The 14,458-nt window shown below is 45.2% G+C and overlaps 2 protein-coding genes across 3 annotated transcripts in view; both read left to right on the top strand.

Moving 5' to 3' along the window:
• The window catches only part of LOC136178962 (prohibitin-2-like), a gene marked incomplete in the record, with an annotated part of 23,203 nt that extends 9,492 nt beyond the window's left edge, over positions 1–13,711 (top strand). Inside the window, 1 exon segment of the mRNA XM_065953498.1 lies at positions 13,286–13,711.
• On the top strand, positions 1,576–13,711 carry LOC109978922 (prohibitin-2-like). Of its 2 annotated transcripts, XR_010666279.1 has the most exons (11): positions 1,576–1,693; positions 2,575–2,704; positions 4,080–4,164; positions 4,826–4,905; positions 6,105–6,289; positions 6,376–6,505; positions 6,699–6,802; positions 9,383–9,460; positions 12,613–12,689; positions 13,103–13,387; positions 13,423–13,711. XR_010666279.1 is itself a non-coding variant. In XM_065953496.1 (10 exons), the coding sequence occupies exons 1-10, from the start codon at positions 1,673–1,675 to the stop codon at positions 13,116–13,118; spliced, it is 906 nt and encodes a 301-aa protein (XP_065809568.1). In that variant the 5' UTR covers positions 1,576–1,672; the 3' UTR covers positions 13,119–13,711. The 2 variants fall into 2 exon arrangements, 1 of the variants encoding a protein (XP_065809568.1); XM_065953496.1 differs by having other exon boundaries at positions 13,103–13,711.
• Positions 13,712–14,458: the final 747 nt, after the last annotated feature.

Genomic DNA, 14,458 nt, shown 5'->3' with positions numbered 1-14,458 from the left:
GCTCCGGTGTGTGTCCGCGGCGGTGGTCCAGGTGTCCGCCTCCTCTACATACTGAGTAAGTGTGAACCCGGAAAACAGCCGCTCTGCGCTCCGTTAACTATAAAAGGAGTGATTTCCTCAGGAGGAACTGAGCGCTCAGCCAATCACAGAGCGCAGAGCGCAGAGCGCAGAGGCTGCGACTGCAACCTGACCGTCGGCCGATGGAGGCAACCTGAACTGAGGGGCAACTCCAGCTGAGAGAGAGAAACGATATTAAAGTCTTCAAGTATGGAAGCCCAGAGATGCCAACACGAAAAATAAGGTTCTCATTTGAATCCAAATAGTTTTAAAGTTAGTTTTTAATACTTTTATAGTCTGCTCAGAGTGTTTTAAAGAAACACAGTCACCTTTCTTTTGATTATCTTTTGGGCCATTTTGCCTAAAAGCCCGGCACGCACTAAACGATTTTTAAAATCTTTGTAAATGTGAGAGACCGCGCTTAAGGATAGGACAGCTGAAGAGATACAGGGGAGGAGAGAGCAGGGATCTTTGTGAAAGTTTGTGAATCCTCAGGGTACTGGTCTGGGGCCCCAAGATGTTGCCTGCCTTGCCTCTGATTGTGTGTGTGTGTGTGTGTGTGTGTGTGTGTGTGTGTTTGGGGGGGGGGGTCATGGAAACTTGTAGGGAAGAGGAGGGAGACTGAACATTTGAATCTGTCTTCTTAGATGTTTTTGATTGCTGCATATCCAAACTTGTGTTCTTTTTCTACGACAATATTTCAATGTTACCCGTTAAGACTCAACAAAAACGACAGAATATAAATAAACCTTTAATCAATTGTTCTCATGGATCAACTGCAGGATTTATTTGAAACTGGTACATTTAAATTATAACCAAAGTCAGACTCTAGAAGTTTCTCATGGATGATGAAGAAGTTTTTAAAATGTGAGAACTCTTCATATTACCAGATTTCTTTTGTAAAATTACGCCTGGCGTTGGGGTGAAGCTAAGCCTCATAACGGGATGAACGAGAACTGATCGTGTAATCTAATTAAAAACTAATTAAATGCTTTTGACTGGTGAATAAATCGAGTAACAGAGGCGCTGCTTGTCAACAGGCAAGGCTGGCAAGTACCTGGGGGCCCCAGGCCAGTAAGGGGCCCCAGGCCAGTAAGGGGCCCCCAAGGGCTGACAAACTTCAAACCACAGCAGTAGCTCAAAATGTGCACATTTTGAAACGACAGTAGGAAACCTCCCTAAGGGGGCCCCACCTGACAGCACTCGCTCTCCGTTGAAAACCTTTGTCAATAAAAGTGATTTAAGGAAGATGAAGAGGACATATCCGTCTGGGTAAGAGGAGTAAGCGTGGGGACACGATGCTGATGAATGCTGGTTGGAGGGGCCCCCAATGAATTTTTGCCGAGGGCCCCAACAGACTCTAGAATCGCCACTGCGTGTGAGTGTGTTATCTGTGAGTTTATGTTTGTGAAGTGTTTTCCTATTCAAATTAAAAGTACTACTTCATGGAAGAAGCATCATTTTACGCGGGTTTCCTGAACAGAAAAAGTCACTTCGCTTTACCTCGGTGATATCCTACATTTCCCATGGTGCCCCGCGCACACGGAAGTGCGTCATCACGCGTGACCTTGGTTTTCTTCTTCACCTGGATATCTAGCAGACGGAGAGGACAAGCATGGCGAATAAAGAGCCCGGTGTAAGTGTATTTCTGCACTTTAACTCTTTTTAAAATGCGTTTCTGTGACATTTCCGCGTGCTGCTGTTTCCCGCGCTTTGCTCTCCAGTTTGTTATAACAGGGTTTACACGTGAGTCAGGTAATGATGTAAGAGGACAGTTAACGTTCATGTCAATAAAGTTGTGATCAGAAACATGAAAGTCAAATGAACTGAGACACTAAACATGAAGGTTTCCTCAAGTTAAAGTCAAACAAACGGCCTTGCACATGAGTTAAGAGTTTGCTTGTTGCAGGGAGCCCAGTGTCCGTCTGAAAATGTGTCAAATGTATATTCCCTCGCCGATCAGCACATCTAATCTCTTTTAAAATTAATAGTTTCAAACTTAAAAGACAATTATAGACTTTTCTCCTCAATTCGGCATACATATAAAGTTACTTCACTCAGCTCAGCTTCTTAAATTCACATTAGTTAAGCGGAGAGTCGCGTCTGAATCACGTATGTAACACTAACGGTTGACGTACAGACCTTTGCGTAAAAAGAAGGGAAATGTTGATATTTTATTAAAACTACTTCAGTTATGCGCGATGTTTGTGAGCCGAATTGTAAATAAGTCACAAAGACTTTAAGCCAGGTATCAGTTGTGTATTACTATGTGATTAATTAGCATAAGCGCTTATAAACCATTAAATTGTGTTTTTTTAGAATGAAGTTTGGCTGGATCTGCACACACGATATATTTATTTGGTAGCTGAATGCAGACTTGGCTGAGTTGCAGGGAGGCGTCAGTGGTTGTTGTGTGCATGGTTACTGTCTTGTCATGTCTGTGTTATAACCATTTAAGAGGCATCACTTCAGAGTGGTTTGTGTCAACATTTGGAACAAACATGTTTTGTGTTTCAGGGTTTTCTGCAGCAGCTGCGGCAGATCGCAGGCAGGATGTCATCAGGACCTCGGGGAGCAGGTCTGGGTCTCAAACTGCTGCTCGGTGCAGGAGCTCTGGCTTACGGCGTGAAGGAGGCGACATACACAGGTAGAGTGCGAACACTGTGAACATCCAGCATCACCTGATCCGGCCTCAGGTGAGCGTGGAAACTTCAGGGTGGCGACGCCGTTCTAGTCCACGGGATAGGCGGGGCACGGGCGAGTAATTGGGATGAGGGATGTCATCATCGAGCGCTTATCCTTTCATTAGAGCGCATGTACCTTGTGTTTATTTCAGTTGGGTTTCCTGTTCACCTAACCCGCTCTTGAGGTGACCGCAGATTGACCAATCAGGGCGGTTAATCTGAGGGTGGAGCTTTTGGGAAGGGGGAGGGGTCAAGAGAGGTCATACTGCACGCTTTAACAACTCACAGGTCGCAGTTCCACAACAGCGCCTTTATAAAGTTCAGTGGTCATTACTGTAACCCGTGTTTGGGATTTACAGCGATGTGGAACGCCGAGAGGCACGGCGTGTGAGCGCACAGCGGGAGCTCCACATACACACACACACGCTGAGTCATGCACACACACACACGCTGAGTCATGCACACACACACACACTGAGTCATGCACACACACACACGCTGAGTCATGCACACACACACTGAGTCATGCACACACACACACACGCTGAGTCATGCACACACACACGCTGAGTCATGCACACACACACACACACTGAGTAATACACACACACACACACACACACACACACACACACACACTGAGTCATGCACACACACACACACACACTGAGTAATGCACACACACACACACACTGAGTCATGCACACACACCGACCTCGTTGCGTCTGACGTGTCCTGCGTTAGCAACACGCCCTGTACCTACGGCTACAGCGTTCGGTGCTTGACCACGTGTCCAACAAGTGATTTTTTTCCCCAACAGTTTCCAATGATTAGCGAGCGTTAGCGGCAGACGCCCCAGTGTTTGTTTGTTTTTTCAGAGACAAAATGCGAGCGCTGAAGTTGAAAATCGTTCAACTTTTCAGAACGGCGCTGACGTCTCCGACGCTATTTTCCAAAGTTACGATATTCCTCGTAGTTTTGTCTCCTACAGATCGTGTCTTGTACCCTCATCCTCCTCGCTCCGCGTCTGATCGGGGAATAAACAACCTCAAATATAAAACATGCAGTCAAAAGTAACGGAGCAGAGTCGGTCGTACAGCGAGCGTTATCAACAGACTGTTGTCATGGAGACAGGATGGACATACAGCGCTTTTCTTCTCAGTGCACAAACGCTTCATGCAAACACTCCTGGAAAAAAACGCTAGATGGACACGGGGCCTAAAACGACACACTGATAGCAGTTAGCTTAAAGTTAGCTTAGCTAGTAGCTTAGCATAAAGAAAAACAGGGCAACAAGCCGCGGTTGCTGATGTGAACGTGTTTGTGTGTCTCCCGCAGTTGAAGGAGGACAGAGAGCGATCATCTTTAACAGGATCGGGGGCATGCAGATGGACACGGTGCTGGCGGAGGGACTCCACTTCAGGTACGACGCCGCACGCTTCACAAACACCTGAGGTGACCGTCTAAACATCACACCGAGACCTGACAACACATCGACAGCACCACAGAAGAAGGATGGGAACAATACCAACATGAAGCATCGTGAAAACACAGCTTTCAAAACTGCTGCTGTGAACGACGCACGGCCATGACAGTCGGTGCTCGAGGTCGCTAAAAAGGCGAGCGCTACGGTCAGAGATCAGAAATGGTGCTCAGTGTGTTGAAAACCTTCAAACATGTCATGAAGTAGACAAAGACGAGTTTGGTATTAAGAAGAAGAAGAGCTCAGGAAGTGAACTGGCACCTCTGCAACTATCAACTACCCAATTCCAGATTTTGTCTTCACCGGGATTTGAACCGGCGACCCCCTAGTTCTCGATCCAATTCCCCACAGACTGAGCTACTGCTCTTCCGCGTTGCCTCTGGAAAACCTATCATCGTCATCTTTTACAAAACAGCGCCCTCTGGTGGAGCCGTGCACCACAGCTCATCTTTAAGCAGGGGCATCTCCTGTCGAGTCTTTAAAACACTGAGGACACTTTAAAGTTTAAACTTCAGATTCGGTCTCATCACAGACTCCCCCCTCCCCCCCCCCCCCCAGTGAGAGTCTGAGTGTGTTTGTTTGTTTGTTTGTTGTTTTTCAGGATACCCTGGTTCCAGTACCCCATCATCTACGACATCAGAGCTAGACCCCGAAAGATCTCCTCTCTCACTGGAAGCAAAGGTCAGAAAAACCCCGAGACTCAAAACATTTTTAACCCTCATGCTACAATTCTACAATTCACTGAGCAGACACTTTTATCCAAAGCGACGTACATCAGAGAGTAAGAACAACACAAGCAAGGATCTAGAAAAAAGGGAACAATGTGAGTAAGAGCAAACGATCAGCTTTGAGTCTGATTGGACACACAGGTGCTGACAGGAAGTGACCAGAGGCAAAGCACAACATTGAGGGCAGTTCTTGAGAGCTCTAATCAGTATAGAAACCATCTTATAAGTCGTCGTTATCAAACAAAAACCATCGTCATTACCATCATCATCATCAATAATATGGAGACCATCATCATTAAGTTAGTAGGTATTCATGAAAGAGCTGGGTCTTTAGCTTTTTCTTAAAGGTGCAGAGGGACTCTGCAGATCACATGGAGTTTGGAAGTTCATTCCACCACCGGGGGGCGACAGAGGAGAAGAGTCTAGTCAGAGTCTTAGGACCCTGTTGTGAAGGTTGGATCAGACACCTTTCATTGGCAGAGCGTAGTGGGGGGGAGGGAGTGTAGACCTGGATCAGAGAGTTAAAGTAAGGAGGAGACGTTTTTGTCGCTGTCATGCATCATTATGGACATTTCTGTTTCCTCTTCATCTGGTCATCATTTAGTCTGTGTTAGTGCATATGGCACATATTTTTTGTAAGAAAGTCTCTCTTGACACATTTCGGAATGAAAATTGTTTTTTTTTAATAGACCAATAGAACACTGAGAAACAAACTACCCTCTTAAGTCACTCAGGACAAAAATGTCCACTTCCAAAAAACTGATATAAAAATAAAACAGATTGATATTTTTTTCTACTTTTTTCTGCATAAATCTCTTAAACAACTTCAGCCCTGCTCAAAACTACCAAACATTCAATCATTTTTAGGAATTTAACCCTTTAAATGCCAGAATCATGTAATCAAACTGGCATTTAAAGGTCATATCGAATTTGTCCATCAGAGGGCGCTGACGAGTTGTAAAAACCTTCCAGACTCTCCATAGAAGTGTCACTCTAAGCTCTGATTGGATGTTGTCGTTGTTGATCTCCGTGAGGTCCAGGATTGGTCGGAGTGTGTCAGGTCGTGTATTTCTCAGAACGCCGTCCCGTCCTCTGACCACGCCCAGCAGCCGTAAACAGAAGTTGTGTTTGTGTCTCCGGTTTTCCTCTCAGATCTTCAGATGGTCAGCATTGCTCTGAGGGTTCTGTCCCGTCCGCTGGCGTCCAACCTGCCCGTCCTCTACCAGACGCTGGGGCAGGACTACGACGAGCGCGTGCTGCCGTCCATCGCCAACGAGGTGCTGAAGAGCGTGGTGGCCAAGTTCAACGCCTCGCAGCTGATCACGCAGCGAGCTCAGGTAACAAACGACCGCGGTTCTAAAATCGAATCGTTCCGACCGATTTGTCGCCGCCGTCTTCCACGTCCTGCGTTTTCACCCTGCAGGTGTCGCTGCTGATCCGCAGAGAGCTCTTTGAGCGAGCCAAAGACTTCAACATCATCCTGGACGACGTGGCCATCACCGAGCTGAGCTTCAGCCGAGAGTACACGGCCGCCGTGGAGGCCAAACAAGTCGGTGAGTACGGCGGAGAGGAGACGTGCTGGATTCTGACCTTCTGCAGGGCGCAATCCAGCACGCCATCACGCCTTAAGGAGGGCGCACTCACACTGTACCGTGCACAAACATGTGATCTTTATTCTGAACTTTAGTTAGTTTGTGTGAAGCTAAAGGTCAAAGGTTAATCCCACTCTCTGTTGTTCCTCTCCAGCCCAGCAGGAGGCGCAGCGAGCTCAGTTCTACGTGGAGAAGGCCAAACAGGACCAGAGACATAAAATCATCCAGGCTGAGGGAGAAGCTGAGGCAGCCAAGATGGTGAGAGGACGTTTTAATCAAGTACCTCTTCAGTCTTTCAGTAGGCAGTACCTACTATCTGCTGTTTACTGTTTAGTACCTACTATCTGCTGTTTACTGTTTAGTACCTACTATCTGCTGTTTACTGTTTAGTACCTACTATCTGCTGTTTACTGTTTAGTACCTACTATCTGCTGTTTACTGTTTAGTACCTACTAGCTTCTGTTTACTGTTTAGTACCTACTAGCTTCTGTTTACTGTTTAGTACCTACTATCTGCTGTATACTGTTTAGTACCTACTATCTGCTGTATACTGTTTAGTACCTACTATCTGCTGTATACTGTTTAGTACCTACTAGCTTCTGTATACTGTTTAGTACCTACTAGCTTCTGTTTACTGTTTAGTACCTACTAGCTTCTGTTTACTGTTTAGTACCTACTATCTGCTGTTTACTGTTTAGTACCTACTATCTGCTGTATACTGTTTAGTACCTACTATCTGCTGTTTACTGTTTAGTACCGACTATCTGCTGTTTACTGTTTAGTACCTACTGTTCAGGAGGCAGATATTTGTGCCTACTTCTTCTGATTCATTCAGTAAGGAAGTGGCGTCATTTACGTTACCTGAACCGGCCGCATTCACCCGTTTTTTTATTTTTTTGTTTAGCTTTATTCAAGAAGAGTAATGCTCATATACAGTCAGGTAAACAAAAAACAATATCACAATGTAAATCAAGTAAAAGATTAAATAACTAAATAACATACAGTACATAAAGAACAAATGAAAGACAGTAATATACAGAATATAAAATAAACCAATAAAGACACTTTTAAATAGTGAAATCATTATTTAAATAGTGAAATCATTATTTAAATAGTGAAATCATTATTTAAATAGAGGGGGAAAGGTTTTATAATAATGCAGATATTTGTTATATTTTCTGTTGTTAATTTAAAGTAGTGATTTCAGTCGGGACTTTAACTCTAGATTAAAAATTGATTAAATTAATCCACGCTCGTTTGTTTTGATTTGGAGGCGGACGTGACGTGACGATTTATGTTTAATTTTGCACTGCATTGTGGGTAAAATACAATTCATTTCCTGAAAGGATTCATCCGATCCGTACTGCATGAAACCAGGAAGTTAGTATCCATACTGAAATGTTCAGTATACTGAGGTGGACCCAAAAAATGACCACTGAATGACCACGAGAGTTCAGTCTACTGAAACTCCTACTAAAAAGTACTGACTACTGAACTGTGGATATTCAGAAAGGGCCACTATCTTTCTCTCTCTCTCTCTCTCTCTCTCTCTCGACCACTACTGATCAGCATTCTTCATTACAATCGATGACCTTCCTTTACCGTTAGAGGTTCATCTCAGCATGCGTCTGATTTAAAATGTTTTTGGCTCTAAACGTTTAAAAAAACAGAAGTCTCGAGTAGCTTTGTTCATCCTGTAATGTCTGCAACATAATCCACGCTGGATCAAAGTGTTTCCTCTCCTAAAGAGAGCAGAGCCACAGCTCGGTAACTTCAGGGTGTCATTCACAGTTAAGCCCACCAGGGGGCGCCACATGAGCACGAATCAAACAGAGACATCAAGAGGAACCCTGAGGTTATCTCTTTGAATCAGTTTGATTCTCTCAACATGTTCAATCTTTCTGAAGTTCTTTGATTGAACGTTTTGAAAAGGTCAAAACAGACAGACAGGAAGTGACATCATCCTTACAGAATAAATACGAGGGCAGGCTACTGCAGCAGTTAGGACGCTCCCTCCATGTACAGAGGTCATAGTGGGTTTGAATCCGGCCCCCCACTCTCTCCTCTGAGCGCTTCCTGCCCCTCTCCAGCTGCCCCTCTCCAGCTGCCCCTCTCCAGCTGCCCCTCTCTGTGCGCTGTAGACAGCGTGCAGGTGTTTCCATTTTTCATAATTAAAACAGAAAAGTTGTTTAGCTAGTTTGTTAGCTTCATGCTAAAACTTATGCGGCGTGCGTAGTGGCGTGCGTAGTGGTGTGCGTAGTGGCGTGCGTAGTGGCGTGTGTAGTGGCGTGCGTAGTGGCGTGCGTAGTGGCGTGTGTAGTGGCGTGCGTAGTGGCGTGCGTAGCGCCTGTTGTGTTTTTGGATGTGAGTCGGTCATTAAAGTGATTTATTAGAATCTAATGAAGCTTTTAAAAACGCCGTCGTCCCTCTGTCCCGAGGTGAACCTCCTCGGCCTCGCCTTCTCTGAAGAAACACTTAAACAAACACTTCATGAAAGTATGTGTTAATTATATCTCCGACTGTCAACAAGCGTGAGAATATTAAAGCTGAGCGGCGGCGGCACCACGCCCGCAGCTTTGATGGCGAGGACCGGCTCAGCCTGCTGCCTCGGGTCACGCTCGCTCAGCGCTTTGTTTCAGTTTGTAACAATAATCTCCTGCAGACACACTAACTGTGTGTGTGTGTGTGTGTGTGTGTGTGTGTGTGTGTGTGTGTGTGTGTGTGTGTGTGTGTGTGTGTGTGTGTGTGTGTGTGTGTGTGTGTGTGTGTGTGTGTGTGTGTGTGTGTGTGTGTGTGTGTGTGTGTGTGTGTGTGTGTGTGTGTGTGTGTGTGTGTCAGCTGGGCGAGGCCGTGACGAAGAATCCAGGCTACTTGAAACTCAGGAAGATCCGAGCGGCGCAGAACATCGCCAAGACGGTAAAGAGAACACCTTCACCTGTAACTCTCTCTCTCTGCACAGCTTCACTTCTTCTTCTGCAGTTTCCAAAACAATCTCAACGTTCATGAAGCGTCACAACACACGTTCCACCTCGACAAAATATGTCGATATATAACACATCAATCAATTCAATTAAATCAATCATTTTTTATTTGTATAGCATCAACTCATAACAAGTGTTATCTCGAGACACTTTACAAAAGAGCAGGTAAAAGACCTCACTCATTGCTATGTTACAAAAAGCAGGTAAAAGACCTTACTCATTGTTATGTTACAAACACCCGGCCTATCCATCATGAGCACTTTAGCAAAGCAGCAAAAGTTACAGTGGTAAGAAAAAACTGCCTTATACTCTAAGCCTATAGCAGCATAACTAGGAGCTGGTCTACACCAGCATCAGCCCTAACTACAAGATTTATCAAAAAGGAAAGTTTTAAGTCTATTCTTAAAAATACAGACTGTGTCTGCCTCCTTGACCCCGACTGGAAGACGATTCCAGAGGAGAGGAGCCCGATAACTGAAGGCTTTACCTCCCATAGTACACTTAGAGACTGTAGGTACCACTAGCAGGCCTGCACTCTGGGACCGTAATGTTCTTGAGGGGCAGTACGGCACTAGTAGCTCCTTAAGATAAGATGGTGCCTGGCCATTTAGAGCTTTGTAAGTGAGAAGAAGGATCTTGAATTCTATTCTAGACTGTATAGGGAGCCAGTGCAGAGAAGACAAGACAGGAGTGATGTGGTCCCATTTCCTGGTTCTGGTCAGTACACGAGCTGCAGCGTTCTGGACCAGTTGAAGAGTCTTTAGAGACTTACCAGAGCACCCTGACAAAACAGAATTACAATAATCCAACCTGGAGGTAACAAATGCATGAACTAGTTTTTCTGCATCATTTTGCGACAGGATATTCCTGATCTTGGATATATTACGAAGGTGAAAATAGGCTGTTCTTGAAACTTGCCTGATGTGAGAACTAAAAGACATATCTTGATCAAATAGAACTCCTAGATTCCTAACAGTGGTGCTAGATGCCAGGCTGATGTCACTAAGGACAGTCACATCACTAGAAAAAGTCTCTCTGAGGTTTTTAGGGCCTAGCACAATAACTTCAGTCTTGTCTGAGTTAAGGAGCAAAACATTTCTGGTCATCCAGGTCCTAACGTCCTTAAGGCACGTTTCTAGCTTACATAACTGACTGGTGCCATCGGGCTTCATTGATACATAAAGCTGAGTATCATCTGCATAACAATGAAACTGTATGGAGTGTTTCCTCATAATATTTCCCAGAGGAAGCATATATAATGTAAAGAGAATTGGTCCAAGCACTGAACCTTGTGGCACTCCATGGCTAACTTTGGTGTGCATAGAGGACTTATCATTAACATGTACAAACTGAGATCGGTCTGATAAGTAGGATTCAAACCAACCTAAAGCAGTCCCTGTAATTCAAAGTAAATGTTCTAGTCTGCACATGCGCGACTTAACGTGGTCATGAAGTGTGGTCAGTGTACAAGACGGACAGACTCGGGTGGCCAGGTCCAAGTCTGCACAATGTCCAGACTTGGTCCATGCCGGGACTTAAACCGGCGACAATTTGATTCCCAACCCAAGTCCCTACAGACTGAGCTACTTTATGTTTTTATGGTTTTTTATTTTGTGGTTTTGTTCGTTCATGCATTTTGAAGATTTACTTAAACAACTTAAAACAACAACGAGGAGACAGAACAGAAACAGGTTTTTCCAGTTTCACTCTCTCTCTCTCTCTCTCTCTGTCTCTCTCTCTCCCTCTCTCTCTCTCCCCCCTCTCTCTCTCCCCCCTCTCTCTCTATCTCTCTCTGTCTCTGTCTCTCTCCCCCCCCCCCTCTCTCTCTCTCTCCCCCCCCTCTCTCTCTCTCTCTCTCTCTCCCCCTCTCTCTCTGTCTTAAAATACATGCACCTCTCTGCTAACTCCTAAAGAGAGCAGAGCCACTGATCAATAACTTCAGGGTGTCATTCCCAGTGAAGCCCACCAGGGGGCGCCACATGAGCATGAATCAAACAGAGACATCAAGAGGAACCCTGAGGCTTCATGAGGTCATAAATATCTCTTTGAATCAGTTTGATTCATGTGAAGCAGAAAGTTTCACTCAATTTAAAATCTTTATTAAATCCTCTGAACGTTATGAACAAGTGATGTCATCAGATGTCAATGACGTGTAACTTTAAAGCTCCAATCAGTGAGATGTGTAGAGAGTGAGATGATGAAGTGACCTTACTATATGATCAGACATTAAGAAAAGAAGGTAGGCAGTTTTAAAACACCCCCCCCCACAGGGCCGTTTTGGATGCCCCTCGGTTTGCCAGATATGAGAGCAGTTATCAGGACAACAGGTGTTGCAGCAATGAAAGCGGGCAAGTCCAAACCTCCTACTTTCTGTGATCCAAACGAATCCAGATCATTCAGGACCAGAATCTAAAGTTAGAAGGAACAACAACTTCAAGTGGAAACACTTTGATTGTGTTGGGTCGGCCGGTTTCACCGCTGCCGGATAAAACGATCTGGACGAGTGATTTCCCAACTTTTAGCCACAAAGACCCGATAATACGACCTTGAAAGGATTCTGTCATGTTCCTTTAAATCCGATGTTTAGGTTTTGGAAACGTGTGAGCGCCAGCTGGTTATGACTAAAGATTTATTGAAGTGTGAGAGCAGTGAGTCTGAAGGACGTTTTCATATTGATTACAGCAGGAAGAGGTCGTGACCTCGCAGCAGAGGGTAACGCTCTCCCTCTTTAGCTCGCAGTCACGTCATCTGAGCCTGGCGGTGGCGTGTGTGTTTCCTGTACGCGGGCCTGCTCGCTCGCCGCGCTCTGAATCAGCTCAGTGTTGGAGCTCCGACAATGCTCCCATTGTGCTCAGCTGCAGAGAGCGAGCTGCAGGGAGCGGGCTGAGGAACTTCCCACCTGTGTGTTCTCTCTCTCACTGTGTGTGTGTGTGTGTGTGTGTGTGTGTGTGTGTGTGTGTGTGTGTGTGTGTGTGTGTGTGTGTGTGTGTGTGTGTGTGTGTGTGTGTGTGTGTGTGTGTGTGTGTGTGTGTGTGTGTGTGTGTGTGTGTGTGTGTGTGTGTGTGTGTGTGTGTGTGTGACCTGCAGGTGGCGCAGTCCCAAAACAAAGTGTACCTGAGTGCTGACAGCCTGGTGCTCAACCTGCAGGACAGAGACAGCTTCAAGTAAGTGTGACCCCCGACCTCCCCCTTTTTTCACCTAGCTGTGTCAAACAGCGTTTCCTGCTTTTATTTTGAAGGCAGAAAAACTTTTAAGTGTGGTGCTTTTATTTTGAGTTTTTTTATTTTTTGTTTGATCACCTTCAAAACAAAAGCACCACACTTCAGTTTATCTACCTTCAAAATAAAGGCACTAGTTGTCAGATAGTTTAAAGGGGAAACTGAAGTTCACAGAGTAGAGAATAAAATAATTGAAAGGAAGCAGAGTGGACAGCCAGCGTGCGATCATGCGCGTTGTGATGCAGGAGCAGAAAAATAAAAGTGTCTCCTGTGTCGCCATCTTCACACTGACCACAGGAACACGATGATGATGACGATGATGTCACTAAATTAATTCTATCTCTCCGTGTTTCTTTCAGTTTATCGCTGGACTAAGAAGACGGCCGCTCCGTCGTCAGTCCCTCCCTCGCCCATCTCTACAGAAGAAAACGTGTTTGAAACTCGCTCGCCTCATCTTCAGTTTGACTCTCCACCGTCGGTGAAGAACCAGACGAGAAGACCTGCAGACCAGCTCGACCGTCCAGCCCCTGTTCCTCTCCGGGCCTTCTCACAGCGGAGGAACACAAACATTTCTATCCATGAAGGTTTTCTTTGGCTGCTCCACAAACCGCTTATTTATAGTATTTAAGTTAAACATCGAGGAGGCTCCTTCAAAATAAATGCACCACACTTCAAGGAGGCTCAGAGTTCAGGAAGTGAAGCACCAGAACAACAGACGAGAAGGGAAGTGTTGAATCAGGTCCTGAAAAGTCTCCAGAAATAATCAATGCTAACCTCTCTGGGAGTGTGTGTGCGACTCGTTAAGAAACCTGACCGCAGAGTGATGATGTCACTGGTAAGACTCCTCCTCCTCTAAGTCTCCGAGCGTCTGAGCGTGCAGACACTGTCCTCACAAGTTGAATATGCAGATTGTTTTTCTTTATTATTGTTTGTTAAATGTTTGAATAAATGTCTGAAGCTCCCGGGAAGCCGTGTGCTGATCATTTTAATCTTCTTGTTAGAGGCAGTAGTGTTCAGTAAAGTCATTTTCATGAGAGAGAGAGAGAGAGAAAGCTAGTTTGTTAGCTTCATGCTAACGGCGTGGCGGTTAGCATCCTGATCGCGTCTTCGTTTAAGTTAGGAAACGACGTTTTTAGCTTCATGACATCCAGTGAAGGAGACCGTTCCTCAAGTTGAAGGAGGCTGAGTACATTTCTTAGAGTCTCTTAGTGTTGTGGTACTCGAAAACGGTATTGGTGTCAAGACGGGTCTCGGTCTCGTCTGGGAATCTAAAACATTTTTACTCGGTCTTGTCTCAAACTGGGCGGACTCCGTATTTTAAATCAAGACCGCCACTGATCGGCTGATTAGAAGGAAAACGCCTCTTTCTAAAAGAACAAATCACTTTAATTCATTAGTCTCGATCCCTAAAGGTCTTGGTCTGGTCTCGGTCTCTGAGCACTCTGGTTTCGGTTCCTGTGGTCATCTTGACTTCAACACTAAAAGACAGTTCAGTGGAGAAGTTATAATTTGGTTTTTCTGTCGTTTTTTACTCTCAGTTAAAGTTGTTTGCATTTTCTGATATCACTTCCTTATTGACATTACACACTACGCACACTTCTCTTTCTGGACATCACCAGTTTATTTAGAAAGGTTCAGTCTGCCAGCTCGTCTGTTTCCTACGGAGTCCCTGAAGTCCCAAAAAGTACAAAAAAATATCTCAAGTAAATATCTGG

This window comes from Labrus bergylta, chromosome 4 (assembly GCF_963930695.1).
Source record: "Labrus bergylta chromosome 4, fLabBer1.1, whole genome shotgun sequence".
In the NCBI taxonomy this organism is placed as follows: Eukaryota; Metazoa; Chordata; class Actinopteri; order Labriformes; family Labridae; genus Labrus; species Labrus bergylta.
The sequence above is the reverse complement of the archived record's forward strand: the minus strand, read 5'-3'. Positions and strand labels throughout refer to the sequence as shown.

What these genes read in the sequence shown, in the direction of transcription:
- LOC109978922 (XM_065953496.1), top strand. Translation starts at nt 1,673, where the DNA reads ATGGCGAATAAAGAGCCCGGT. An exon ending in GCGGAGGGACTCCACTTCAG is followed by an intron (nt 4,165 to 4,825) that starts GTACGACGCCGC and finishes GTTGTTTTTCAG; the next exon opens with GATACCCTGGTTCCAGTACC. An exon ending in TGATCACGCAGCGAGCTCAG is followed by an intron (nt 6,290 to 6,375) that starts GTAACAAACGAC and finishes TTCACCCTGCAG; the next exon opens with GTGTCGCTGCTGATCCGCAG.